The 14,649-nt window shown below is 45.7% G+C and overlaps 1 protein-coding gene across 1 annotated transcript; it reads left to right on the top strand.

Moving 5' to 3' along the window:
* The first annotated feature begins 5,104 nt into the window (after positions 1-5,104).
* LOC135385439 (uncharacterized) lies at positions 5,105-7,063 on the top strand. The gene is made up of 4 exons (XM_064614751.1): positions 5,105-5,396; positions 5,584-5,736; positions 5,874-6,918; positions 7,039-7,063. Exons 1-4 carry the CDS (start codon positions 5,105-5,107, stop codon positions 7,061-7,063), a joined length of 1,515 nt encoding a protein of 504 aa, XP_064470821.1.
* The last annotated feature ends 7,586 nt before the right edge of the window (positions 7,064-14,649 follow it).

The raw sequence follows: 14,649 nt of genomic DNA, 5'->3' as shown, positions 1-14,649 counted from the left end.
TTAGGCAGCGGACTACCGCTATTCGCTACTCTTCTGAAACGCCACTACTCATTCCGAAACGTAGCGCGGTACCGCTACCGTAAAGAAATATGTACCGGCGCTACTGCCAAGCTGCCTCGTAAGATATTTTTTTTTATGACGAACATCTAACCATGATGAGTAGAGCCCACACCACGCTTAGGCAATAAAACATTGTTTTATGCAGGAACAACAAGCACGAGAACTGTCGAAACCAGCCCTGAAAACTTTATTCTAGGCAGGATAAGTTGGCACAGAAATTAGAAAATGTCACTTTGATCATGCCGGATTCTGAGACTTCAGACATGGATACCGCCTTGTCGAAGTGAAATGGCGTGGAATACGAGTTACGTCTTTTGTTTTGCCCACTAAAGTAGCTTGTACTAACATACCTCAAATTTGACCCGTACACTCCTTTAGTCTCACTATATGTTCTTGTCTTTTTTTTACCTTCTCCAACGTCCTGCGGTCTCATGAAAAGTTATCGGATAGATTCTTCTCGCACAAAAGTCTTCTAACACTTGGAATATGTTATGCAAGAGCAGGAAATAGACCAACTTGCACGAGATTTCCGACCACTGACGCTGCAATCGGGATAGCATAGCACACGGCCAGAGGGACAGATCACCGAGACAAATAATGGGAAAGCGCGCCCGTTCACATTCCTTCGGTTGTTGTACCACCTGTCTAATTGTAAAAGAAAATCGTGGGGGAATGCATAAGGCTGTTATTCGAAACGTGTCCCTTGATGGTTCCTTATTTGTCTTCCTCGCATTCTCGCAACGTGTCCTCGGCCTAACATATTGGCCTTGGCTCATGATCGTTGTTGTGAACGAACTAAAAATCGTAGAACCCTATGTTTGCGACTAGAGAGCAATACCTGCGTGTAGTCCGCCTATGGACCAAATCTAGCGGTACAATGAACGACTGCAGCATTTCGTGCAGCACTATCTTCGGTACGCAAGGAGCCATGGTCTCAAGGGAATATAAAACTGTAATCGGTATCATCAACATAATTATCGTAATGAATCTAATTATCGCAATACGTTTGAATAATAGCAATTGCGCACCTCGCCGCTGAATCATATTCGGTTGCTACTGTCACTGACATCCTGCGTGTTAGATAAAGCTGTTAGGGGCAACAAGCAGGCTCCTACAAAAGAATTGTCACTGGTAGGCAATGAATGTGAACACAGAAAAGGCTACGAGCTAATTCTCTTCCGTCTCCCAAACACATCTTCTTCCTTTATTTTTTCTATTTTTTTTGCTTCATTGTTTCTACGGAAGGAACCGGGTTATGCACCAGCTTGTCTGCGTCCTGTCCCTTCGGTCGGCAGTTAGGTAGTTGCAGAAGGTAGTTAGGCAGAATGGCGAAGTTGCAAAATTTACGTGTGTCTGAGAAGGTGCTTGCTTCATTTCTATTTTACTGGTCAGTCAAATCGGTTTCTAATACGAAAAGCAAATAGGATTGTCCTCTTTAGCATAACCGGGTTGTGCCTAGAATAAGTAATCAATTTTGTACAAGAATCAGTAGTCAGTTTCGTACAGACTAGGACTCGAACTATAGACAAAATGTTCGTCTATTTTCATCTCATTCTCATATACATTAGCAGAACACAAACTGGGGGTTCCTTCAGGTCCCTGGTTGACCTTGTTTATTGCAAAACGCGACGAGATGTGTCTTTTTGCCCCTGTGTATTGTTTGTGAATGTAACGTAGAGTAGTCATACTTAGGTTGGAGATCGTGGGCAGAGCCGTAGCGACAGGTGTGCGAGAGGGGTAGCCGCCCCGGGCGCCCTCGGGAGCGCCGAACGGCAGGCCCTGGCAGGTTGGCTCAACAGGATAAAGCGGGAACGAAGGAAATTTGAATTTACGATCTCAGCAGTGCAAATAAGCGTTTTCATTTCTTTTGTTTACAGGGCTTCTGACGGCACTTGAAAAAAAAAAGGGGGGGTGCGCTTCAGCTTTACCCTGTCCTGGCCGCAAACTTGCCTCGCTACGGCTCTGATCGTGGGGAATTCCTCTTTGTGTCGTTTGCAGGGTGATTGCCCTGCGGATCGTCCAAGAAACCTTTGGGTACTGTAACCCTAAAAGAAGGCATGCATACCCATACGAAGAGAGAAAACAGCTCAGATTAAGTAACGTTCGTTGTGGAAGTCGTTTCCGTTGATATAGGGAAACCAATTGTGCATGGTTGCTACGAGAAAAAAAATGATTGGATTCCTCAGCATCAGCACACGTAAGCAAAAGCCGAGCTAAGAATATAGTACTCATTTGTAACATCATTCCTTTATTATATTATGCAGGGTGTTTCACCTAAGGTGATAAAAAATTCTAACTGGCTACGTACTCGCCGGGGGATTGTCAGACTTCCGGCAATTACCTTCTGGAAAATTTTGCCACCATTGAGGAATACTTTGGACAATTTTAATTGCGGAAAATTTATTTTTCCAATTGAACTTTGAAAATTCCCAAGCGAACCTCACTCTTTTATAGAAATATGAAGTCCTCCAGGGGATAAGTACAGACCCCAAAAATTAGTACAAATTCGGCTTTAGCCCCGCCTGCTTGGTTGTCACAAAGAAAAGGCCACGATATTTGAGGGGAGAGGGGGAAGTGTTCCTGCCTTTTGTTTTACCTTCCTTTTCGCCGCGTTGACCTTGATGCTGGTGACAACTGTCTTATCACTAAGAAAACAACCGGTCTTTACCATAAAGGCCAAAACAAATGGAGGCAGGGACACTTTCTCATCTAGATTTTGATTTCGCGACGTTTCTCTGCAAAAATCAAGCAGGCGGGGCTACAGCGTGATTTTCAGATTTTTTTTTTTTTTTTTTTTTTTTTTTTTACTATTTCTGTTGCTATACTGTGCATAGTCTTTGTTGGGTCTGCGGTTATCCATGGAGGACATCACATTTCTGTTAAAAAAAAAATAGTAAGGTTCGCTTGGCAATTTCCAAAGTTCAATTGAAAAAAATAAATTTCCCGCGATTAAAAATTGTCCAAAGCATTCTGTATTCTAATCTCTCGCACTGCGTGATAGCGAAAAGCTTCGTTCCTTCGAAAAACGTTCCTTCCATCTCCAACGTCCTTGACTCTTGCGAGTGAATATGCACGCGTCCTTACATATGGCTTCCCAGCTAATAGTTCTTCTTATGAAGCCACAAAAACGTGGTAGTTAGTTAGTTAAATAACTTAGTAAAATTAAAATAACATGGTATTTCTGTAACCATGTTAACTTCTTTACATGGCATATCGTATCACCAAAAATGCAACAATGCAATTCACCTTCCTGAATTTGTACAAGTTGATGCATAGCTTTCCCATCAAGACAAGAAGAAAAGAGAAAAAAGGGTGCCGCAAAAAGGCGTGATCAACGACATTTAAACACGACGGAGCTACGGCAGACAATACGGAAAGGACGGAAAGCGCACCACACCGCCCTTTTCCGTATTGTCCTCGTCTGCCGTAGCTCCGTCGCGTCTAAAATGTCACACCAGTTGTTAGTCAACGACATTTGTTTGTGGGATATACTTACACTAGCACAACTACGTGGGGGCTTGAGTGTCTGCCCCACTGCCCTGCTGTGCTGCTGCAACCGGGTCAACGTGACACATGGCAACAGAACGAAGGACCGAGGAAAAACAACGAGAATGCGCACGCGTTGACATGTCTTCGGTTGTTGTGCCTCATGTCTCATTGTAAGAGAGAATCACAGGGGAACGCAACAAAGCTGTTGTTCAGAGCTTGGCTCTTGAGTGTCTCTTTGCTTGTATTTCTGACATTCTTGCAAGGTTTCCAAAGAGTAACATATTGGCTTTGGATCGAACCAACTGTTGTGGACAGAACTAAAAATCGTAGCATCCTATTTTTGCCCCTAGTGAGCAATGCGTGCTTGTACAATGAACGCTTGGGGCATTTCGTACAACAGCTGTTTCGTTGCCATCTTTTCACTACGCGACGTACAAGCAGCCCTGCTGTCAAATGGCTATAGAACTGTATTCGTTATTATTATAATACTTATCACAATGAAACTGCAATTATCACAATAGGCTCGAATCATAACAATTGCGCCCTTCGCTGCGCATGACGAATCAACTTCGGTCTCCCAGTGCCACTGACCACTTCTATATGACAGCGAAGCCTGTTAGGTGTGGAAAGCAGCCTGTTACAAAACAATAGGCGATTTCAGGAAATCCCAAGGAGCGTCGCGCGAAGTATCCCGGTGCCCTTTGCGTTGCGAGGAATTGTGGGTAGCCGGTTATCGTGAAATATGGCGGCACGTACGTTTTATGTTTCGCTTCCGTAGTGCTCTGATTTTCACGTCTCCTGTGATTGCTGTACCGACCGCCGAAAGAAGGCAACTCAAGGTAAGCATGCTCCCGATTCACATTTTTGCATTCAGGGCAACTGTGATACATAATATCAGTGGGGGGAATCGAGAAGTCCCCCGCCAGTGTCGTGTTTACGGCGTTTACATGATCACATTCGCGTTGCAGAAAAAAACGTCACCGTGTTTTCGGTGATTTTGAGTGTGAGTGGCAATAAAGAACTTAAGACAAGTCATCCGAAACGGCTGTATCGGCCAGTGCGAAGTGTTGTCGTCATGCAGTGCTCGCGAGATGTGAGTGGTGCGGTGCGAGGTGATCTGTGCACGCTTCAAAAACACGCGATGTTAATAGGGCATTGTAGGGTTAAAAGCACAGACGAATCAATTAAACACGAAAAGTGTTTATAGGAAAAGAAGAAACAAACAGCCTTTTAGCAGCTTGTCATGTAATTTTAGCTCACTTGTCAGTGTTTTAGCGCTTTTAGCCCCAAGGGTCTGACCAAGTGGCCCAGCAGCGTGTGTGAATATCACGTCACATTTTGAACTACAGTGAACAGTGAGCAATGGCACAGTAGCAGGCGTTGCTCAAGTGTTGCATGTGCTGTATAACGGGAAAAATAGAGAAAAAACGACAGATTACTGCTTACAGATGATATTCTTCGTAAAACTTTTGTGGCACTTTTGTCACCAGATGCCATGTATGTGCCGGCTAGGGGCTGCAAAAAAGAGCAATACAATATTGTTGCTTTTCCAGTGATGGCACCAGCTACTCCACGTGGTGGAACTCAGTGCTGCATTCCGAGCTGCAGACACAACTCTGCACGCCACAGGGATGTTTCCTTTCATTGCTTCCCGAAAGACACAGCAACTCGTGACCTCTGGGTTCAGGCACTTGTCGAAAACACAACCGTACCGGCATCCTGGAAGCCAGGGCTAAGCCACAGGATCTGTGGAGCTCATTTCAACGTCCTTGGCAAGAGGAAATACATGGACAAAGTACCATGGTTGTTGAAGCCTGGTACATTCATTCAGACGACACATCAGACATGTGAGTATCCATAGTATTTTAACAGCTTTTTACTGGCTTTGAGCATGCTTGTCTGCTCACTTTATACGAAGCAAAAGTGTTCATGACTATAACCTCATTGCTGACTGCATTACTTATCTCGTTAGTATGCTTTTACAGGAGAATATCCTGGTATATGAAGCTTACTCGTCAATGTTTTCTCTTTTAGGTCGTTCTGTCAATGGAGAGCCGTCTCTTCTCGAAGTGGCTGATGAGACAACAGTGGAGACGTCCTTCGAAGGGCTCAGTTCAACTGATGTATCGTGCTCCGAACAAGAGTCTAGCTTCAGTGTGTCACACCATAGATATGATGCAGCAGAAGGTACGAAGAGCTGCAGTTGTTCCTTTTTAAAACAGGCGTATCAAAGAGTGGAATGTTGCTGTGCTTTCGGAAGCACCTATTTTTCCAGTGCATGCAATTCTGCTCAGAAATTAGAATAAACTGTCGTTTCATTGCAGAATCAAAGATTCGTGAGGAGCTTGCACTACTTTCAAAAGAAAATCAGGAACTCAGGAAACTGAACTCAAGGCTGCTTCAGGAGAAGAGCGATGCTGAGAATGCCAGTGCAAAGCGTCTGGAAGCTTACACCAGGGAAGTTCAAGATTTGGAACAGAAACTTTGTGCTGCACAGGTGGATCGGCAAAAGTTGCAGTCACATATTCAAGAACTCCAGAGAAGACTGCTGCGACATGAACACAGTGGGCGTCACCTGCCTAAACCAACTCCATCGGACGTTCTAAAGGACAGTGACAAACTTCGTTTCTACACCGGCTTCACGACCCATGAGCGGTTTAAAACGTTTTGTGAGTTTGTTCGTGCTGGTCATGAGGACTATAAGAAACGGTTGAGCAAAGCAGGTTCAAATAAGGGAAGACCTCCTTTGTTTAGCTTGGAAGAACAGTTGGCTCTTGTTTTGACGAGACTGAGGGTTGGGCTCCTTGAGCAAGACCTTGCGTACAGGTATTCGACAAGTGTAGCATATATCAGTGAGCTGTGTTCATTTTGGGTAGAATTTTTATGCGAGTACCTTGACAAAACACCGATATGGCCAAGCAGAGACATTGTAGACGAGTTCATGCCTGAAGTGTTCAGGGAGTCTTACCCGTCAACAAGAGTTATCTTGGACTGCACGGAGCTGTACATTGAAACCCCAAGTGACTTTCGTGTTCAAAGTGACACCTATTCCAGGTACAAGTCCCACAACACAGCAAAAGGTGTGATCGGAATTGCTCCTAATGGTTTTGTGACATTTGTTAGTGACCTAGCGCCTGGAAGGATTTCGGATAAGGCACTGGTTCGGCAAAGTGGGTTGTACAAGCTGCTCGAGGAAGGAGATGCTGTCATGGCAGACAGAGGCTTTCTGATCAAAGAGGATCTTGCTGACCTCAAAGTTGACCTGAACATCCCTCCATTCTTAAATGGTGCCTCTCAGTTGTCTCTTGCAGATGAAAGTACAACTAGGGCTATTGCAAAAGCACGGATTCACGTGGAGCGTGTTATCAGGCAGGTTAAAACATTCCGCATCCTAAGATATGTTTTTTGCAACTCAATGGCAAGACTGTTAAACCCAATGTGGAAGACCTGTGCATTGTTATGTAATTTCATAGGTGACCCTCTTGACAGAAAGCAGGATGCTGCTGTGCTGTAATCGTGCTTAATAGCCGTGAATATAACGTTAACACAGTACATCATCTGTCAACAAACTTCTGTGGACCCACAAGAAACGGGAATAAAACCATGGTGCCCCTGCATCTAGTAGTCACAGCTCAGAGAACACTTTTTTTCTCTTGGGCCAAGCTGCGGCTGAGACCTTCATGATGCTTACGAGAACACTGAGCTCCAGTTGTAGATAAGTGGCTTTCCCAAGCGGCCATGCCACAGCTGTCTTATAAGCATGATGGGAGTCTAGGCTGCAGCTTGGCCCACGAGAAAAAAACTGCAAATGCTCCTCGAGCCGCAGCTGCAAAATGCTGAGGGACCATGGTTTCACTCCGGTTACTTTTGGATGTCCCACATATATTCGTTCATTTTACTCACTGTGTCAATATGTACATATTTTGTAATAATTTGTCTATGTTACAAAAACAGTTCCTAAGATGAGAGAGAGCCTCAGTGGAGAGCTGCCGATATTTCGAACACAGACTGTTCTTCTCCAGAAGAAGCACAGTCTCTGTTCGAAATATCGGCGGCTCTCCACTGGGGATCTCTCTCATCTCAAATACAGTTCCTGTTATGCACTTGCACCATTCAATCAGAGTTGTTATTCTGACTGGCGTCATAGAAGTTCAGTAACGAGGGAAGCATGACGTCTCTCCACAGCTCTTGGTTGAACGGGATCCGCTGAACAAATGGAGCACCACTGCCACTATCCACAACCAAGTCACACCAAAGTAGCGATGACAAAGCTAGTTGTCCCTGTATTTGGTAATAATACTTGTGTGTGTGCTTCAGTTTTCCATCCTTTAGGAATAGTGCCATGCTGCAAGCAATGGCGTCTGTTGTTTGTAGGTTACTGTCCTTTGCTTTTGCCAGAGTCTTGACCTCAAGAAGCCCGTAATCACCAGTGTCCCTTTCGTACACCAAGCCGTCCGGTGATGCCCCGAGGTCAGGAATTCCTGGATTCACACACAGTCCCACTGGAAAAACGTCAACACTTCTTGCCTGCTTGTACCTCTGAAGGGCAGGGTTCTCGTTTTCGTGTCCTATTCTCATGTACTTCGTACTGTGAGATTGTCTGCAGAATATCCTGTCAATCATCTTTTGGTTGATTGGTGCCTTCCTTCGAACTACATCGCCAAAGTGGGACGCTGTAATCCTGGTAGACCGTTCTTTCATCCACAGCTCGTTTGAGCCTTGTCCACGTGTCAGCTTTTCAAGCTCCTGCGCTTCCTTTAGACTGAGGCTGTGATGTGGTGTGTACGGCTTCGCATAGTCGACCCAGAGTATTTTGGTGGGCAGGCTGATTGGGTTAGATCGAACAGTTTGCAAAGGGCGAAGGGCACATCGCTTCTTCGTTACCAGTTCGTAGTTGACACTTTGAAGTATCCTGGCATGCATATGTGAACCAGTGTCTTTCATGATGTTATCAGCGACCAGCTGAAGCGCTTCCTTGGTAGGTCCCACTTCATGCTTTAGCTTTGGCCCTGCAGCTTGTACTATAGATCTGCCAGGTACATGCTTTGCGAATACAAGCTGTTGGAATTCTTGGCAGTTGAGATTTCCTTTAGCACTTCTGTGCCCCCACTGTTGTGGCTTCTCGGTGCATGACACTGGATCGGGGATGTAGGAGTAGGAGGATGTAGGAGGAGAAACCATGCTAGTGCACCCACATGTTTGCAGACACCCCCTTTGCCACTGGGGCACTTGCAATGGCCGCCTGTGACATTTCCAGCTGCAGCAACTTTCAAAACAACGGGGTACTCCTTTCGGAGTGTGTATGATGCCTTTACTTTTCCTTTCACTGTTGTGCTTGTGGAGTGATGTAGCAGCACATCTTTCACCTTTTCAGCTTTGAACATTGCATATCCCTCCAGATAATGCTTACTGGCCCCTACGGCTTCCTGATAGTCCAGAATAGATTTCTCGCAGAAACCTCTTGGGAAATCCTTGAGCTGTTTAGTCCAAGGGCCCTTTGGTAAACCATCAATGCAGGAGTGGGTCAACCTGGTGAGAACGAAGTTTAAAATAGTAAGTATCCTACGGTCTGAGATCAAATGACTATTTGCGATGAAGCGGCACCGAAAAGAGTGTCAGCCGTAGTTGCTTCGCGACGTAAACCCCGAATTATTATAAAAGAGTGTCCGCCTTATCAGTGCTCCGTGAATGCACTCATGATCGCATTCATCAGGCGTTGATCGGCGCGATGACTTATAAGTCGGCGCGATGAAAACGCGTACCGGGAAACGCGACGCGCCGTATACCTGCTATAAAGCAGCCAAGCTTCAGCAAAGCAATGTTTCACAGAAGAAGAAAAACCAACAGTTTTGCCAGTACCATTCGCATTGGCCTGCCGTTTACTGGTGTCCCGCTCTTTAGTTCATGTTCTTCCGTGTTTTTGCTGGAATCCTATTACGATCGCAGCTAGGTAACAGAAAGGGAACCGACGGAACATCAACATAACGGCACGACCGGTGAGACAGTATATCATGTCAATACACCCCGAAGGATGATAGCGAACTCGGTCCTTTTTCCTCTTCTGTTGTTAGTACTACTGTGCAGTTTGCTTAAGTGCTCTACAATAGAACACTTCGTTCAGTTGTTAGCCAGCGGTTGTGTCGTAAGCTCCGTCCGCGTGAATGTTATACGTTACACGTGATTAGTCACACGGCCCAAATTATCTAACGTACACATCTACTAATCAGTTTCGCTGCATGGTAACCGGTCTTACGTCTTGCGGATTGTTGTCTCCACTCGCAGGATACGCGCCTGCGCCATAAGTAGATGAATTAAATGAAAATAAAATACTGTGTCGTAGGAAACCGAAACCGCCGTTCTTTCTACGAGAGGCTTCTCTGTGTTGTGGACGAACTGCTTTTATTCGCGGGACGCTCATGATTTGCAAGCGGCCTAAAGGTTACTGCACCATTATTGCATCCATGAGATGGCCGGCGAAAATAGCTGATCTTCGCTATCCGTCTTGCTCTCCCTGCGTTGCGGAATCCTGGCCAGGTTGGGAGACGGTGGGGACGATGGAGGCGAAGGAGGGAAATGGGAAAACTCTCTCTGCATTCCTCCTCCCCCTTCTCCCCTGTTAACCGGGTACCCACGCTGCACCGCGCTTTTAGGCATCATGGGATTTTCTGAAATCGCCTATTGTCAGTGCTAGGCGTGAATACTATTGCCCAGAGAGAAAAGAATATAAGGCACGCGCGCCTTTGTCTCGTTCCTTTTTCTTTCCAACTAGTTTATTTGTTTTCTACATGTGGGAGAACTGAAGGAAGAACCGGAGCATGGAAGGAGGGGACACCACGGTAAATGTTTATTATGTAGGCGAGGGGAAGGGAGTGCTGTCGCATCCATTTTGCTACGAAGAATTTTTGTCGCACGATAACTACCTTGCAATGCAAATGCAATTTCTTGAATTGAACTCTGAAGCCTGTAGACGGATCATCCGTTTTCTCGCAAGTACAACGATCGCCTCACATCTAACTCTGGGCAATCAGCGCCGCGTAATGCGATGAAGACGACTGAAATAAACTAGTGAAATTGACATTTCGTGGCGAAAGATCACACCTCTCGTCATCTCACAAAGCGATAACACGAATCGCAGCCAAATAGAAAAAAAAAGTTATCTTCACCTTTGATGGCACTTTGTCACGGCCGCTACTATGCGGAATACGGACAGGTTACACAGCGTATGATCGCCGACTTCCCTATTTTACTTCGGTTATGTCATTCTTATCATTTTGTGTGCGCACTGTGAGTTGAACTTCTAGTTTCAACTGAAGTGGCAATTTCATAATTCATTTTAAGAAATCCTGTTTCTGTAAGATGTATTGAGATAAAACTGCTACCGATCGGCACGTGAACAGACTCTACACAGCTGAGTGCAATTATTTAGTATTTGCCACCATTTTTTATGACGGTTACCATTTTGCATTTGAGATATATATTTTTATACATCTCAATATATATTTTTATATATCTCAAATATATATATATATATATATATATATATATATTGCACAGTCTTCGTCACACGCTACGCTACGCGCGCGGCAGCTACCCCGCGTGCTACTCAAAACATGAAAGCACGAAAATCAACTCGCCGTCTTGCACGACAGTTTCAAAAGACTTTTACGAGATAGAATCACTAAATAAGCTACGCTTCAGAGTATCGACACTGAGTTCCAAGAGCGAGCATACGCCATCTTGTTTCCGCGCCACGCTACCCACGCGCACGCGCTAGAGGTGTGCGCCGAGGGCAAATTTGTCGGCGGCAGCGTACCTCCTGTTTTTGTGCGGGCGGAGTCACGCCGATCTGCTTCTATCGGCGTGACCCTTCCCCGCCCCCGTCCCGCTTAAAGTGTTATGTAAAAGTGCGGCGTGAACACGATGCCGTCGTTTTATAGTCTTTCAAGCGCTAAGGTTTGAAGCTGTTAAGAGGGCATACCAGCTCTCCGTCCCAATGTATTTCCTATGGAACAGTTTTTATGCTTTCTCTCGGTAACCGCCGCGCAGATTTTGACGCGGGTGCTTTCATCATAAAGAGGAAGACGAGATGAAATTATTTACGCTACAGGATTTCTCATATTTGTCGTATGTATTTTACGGCGACGTCACGAATGCGAAAAAAAATACACAATTTTTTCCTCCCTCTTTTCTAAACTTCTATAGCCATTTCGAAAAAACTTTCCATTTACTTTCTCTGGAATTATTTCAGGAATCGATAGACATCAAATTTATATGTCTACCACTTTCCGTTTTTATAAAAAAGCATGAAAAGTGAGTACCGGTAAATACCGTCTCAAAGCCCCGTAAACCGCGTCATTCTGTGTCGCCCTCTAGCCGTAGCACAGGAAAAACCGCGCGGAACATTTTGACCGTATCCATCCGCCGACCATGCGGCGCGCACGCGCACTGCAGTGCTCCCTCTCTCCTCTTTACTTTCATGGACAGCGGACTTAGGGCATGGCCTTGGAGACCAGAACAAAAACTTACTTAGCTGCTCGTAAAGGGATTATCGTCAGCCAGCATTGTCGGGGGGACGTTGGGTAGACGAGCCAGCGACTATTCTCTAGAGATCTGGCCTAGGATTTTCCCTCTCCCTCGCGCGCCCCGCCCACCCGGAGCGCGCCAATGGGAGGACGCGTGGGCGGAGTCGACTTTCATTGCCATCTGGGGGCAGAGGTTCGAACGTAGACGGAGACGTGCTTTTCGCGATGCTACGTCCACTGGGTCGTTCCATCCACCATGGCCCTGAGTTGGCCCGTGTTCCAGAGATGGCGCTGCACGATCTGTGAACCTAAAGTCCCTGGATGAATCTAATCTAATCCAGGGACTTTATGTGAACCCACGCGCGTTCGTTGGGACCACGAAAATGGTCGGCGATAAGTACTGTGTCTGAGCGATGGCCGCGTTTGTTTGTTTGGTTGTTTGTTTTTGCTTTTAATGAACGTTTTATGATGGCTTGTTTTTGCTTTTAATAAACGCTTCATGATTGGCGCGTTTGTTTGTTTGTTTTTGCTTTTAATGAACGTTTTATGATGGCTTGTTTTTGCTTTTAATAAACGCTTCATGATCGGCGTCTCTGAGCGATGCCCGCGTTTGTTTGTTTGTTTTTGCTTTTAATGAACGTTTTATGATGGCTTGTTTTTGCTTTTAATAAACGCTTCATGATCGGCGTCTCTGAGCGATGCCCGCGTTTGTTTGTTTGTTTTTGCTTTTAATGAACGTTTTATGATGGCTTGTTTTTGCTTTTAATAAACGCTTCATGATCGGCGTCCCTGAGCGATGGCCGCGTTTGTTTGTTTTTGCTTTTAATGAACGTTTTGTGATGGCTTGTTTTTGCTTTTAATAAACGCTTCATGATCGGCGTCTCTGAGCGATCTTCTGTCGGCATTACCTAGACGTACGCACAAAAACGGCACGGGCTTGGCATCTTATCAAATTCCTTTAGTAACAACACGTGTCGCATGGCGCAGTGAAGACATAAAGGGGGTATGAAAGAGAGAGAAAAAAAACGCAGAGGGAAACAGTCCATAATAACGCATTGTCCCGCGAAACGACAAACAAACAAAAGCGGGGCATACCTCTCACCCCCCGCGTCCAGTCCACAGCGCATCGCACACGAATCGCATGTCATGCTCAATAAAAGGAAAGGCACACGCCAAAGAACGCCCTACTATCAACCAAACACAGGCGCAACGATTCCGCGGACGTCTTATCAAGATCATTCTAACAACGCGTGTTCCATATGTTTAATAATGCAAACAAACGCGGGCATCGCCCAAGGACGCCGATTATGAAGCGTTTATTAAAAGCAAAAACAAGCCATCATAAAACGTTCATTAAAAGCAAAAACAAACAAACAAACGCGGGCATCGCTCAGAGACGCCAATCATGAAGCGTTTATTAAAAGCAAACAAGCCATCATAAAACGTTCATTAAAAGTAAAAACAAACAACCAAGCAAACAAACGCGGCCATCGCTCAGACACAGTACTTATCGCCGACCATTTTCGTGGTCCCAACGAACGCGCGTCCCTAGGTTCACAGATCGAGCAGCGCCATCTCTGGAACACGGGCCAACTCAGCGATGGCCAACTCAGCATCGCGAAAAGCACGTCTCCGTCTACGTTCGAACCTCTGCCCCCAGATGGCAATGAAAGTCGACTCCGCCCACGTGTCCTCCCATTGGCGCGCTCCGGGTGGGCGGGGCGCGCGAGGGAGAGGGAAAATCCTAGGCCAGATCTCTAGAGAATAGTCCAGTCTTTTCCGGAACCCAAATTCACGTTCGCTTAGCAAGGAAAACCAACGACAACCAACGACAGCGACGGGGGAGGGGGACATACTTATTAGACCAAAAGGGGGAAAAAAAAACGGGCTAAAGATCAGCCAAACGGGACGTCGCCTTGCTATTCCAAAAATACATAAATAAATAAATAAAATTAAGAAATAGGAGATAAATGAAACGGACGCGACGGAACAGCACGTTAGTTAGTTGATTATTAGGTTAGTAAAAGTTCGGTGTTTGCATTTTCATGTTCAGGTTAGTCTAAGTGGGCTTTGGCAGTTTCCGCGCAGAAACAGCCAGATAACATTTATTTACAGTAGTTTATTTTGCAACGGGGACTTCGACCACGTTATTTTGAGATACGGCCAAGTTTTCGAGACCGGTTCCCTGGATTTTCCATCTTTCGACAATCTTTGCTAGTTGCACGTTGGATGACCCAAAACCGGGTGTAGGAAGAAATGGTCCCGGAAGAAATGGTCCCGGAAAAAAATTGTAATTTTCGGTTTTCAAAAAGTGTCCAGTTGGGGTGTTTTGAGCACGATTTCCCCCGACAGCGGCGCCGTCAACGTTGCGAAGGCATTGTACAGGATGAAAAATATGGCGACATCGACGACAGAGAAGCCAGCAGCTATTGTTGCCCAAACAACAGTATGCCTTACTCTTGGGGAAAAAGCTTCGCTTAGATCCGAGGAGAGCATGAAGCGTTGCATACGCACCCAAAGATCTTCGCTTTATCCTCCACAGCCCTTCGTGACCTTATAATCGATGGTGACTGGACAT

The sequence above is a fragment of the Ornithodoros turicata genome, chromosome 1 (genome assembly GCF_037126465.1).
Source record: "Ornithodoros turicata isolate Travis chromosome 1, ASM3712646v1, whole genome shotgun sequence".
NCBI lineage: Eukaryota > Metazoa > Arthropoda > Arachnida > Ixodida > Argasidae > Ornithodoros > Ornithodoros turicata.
This window is presented reverse-complemented; position numbering and strand designations above follow the sequence as displayed.

What these genes read in the sequence shown, in the direction of transcription:
- LOC135385439 (XM_064614751.1), top strand. Translation starts at nt 5,105, where the DNA reads ATGGCACCAGCTACTCCACGTGGTGGAACTCAGTGCTGCATTCCGAGC. An exon ending in TCAGACGACACATCAGACAT is followed by an intron (nt 5,397 to 5,583) that starts GTGAGTATCCAT and finishes TTTCTCTTTTAG; the next exon opens with GTCGTTCTGTCAATGGAGAG. An exon ending in TAGATATGATGCAGCAGAAG is followed by an intron (nt 5,737 to 5,873) that starts GTACGAAGAGCT and finishes GTTTCATTGCAG; the next exon opens with AATCAAAGATTCGTGAGGAG.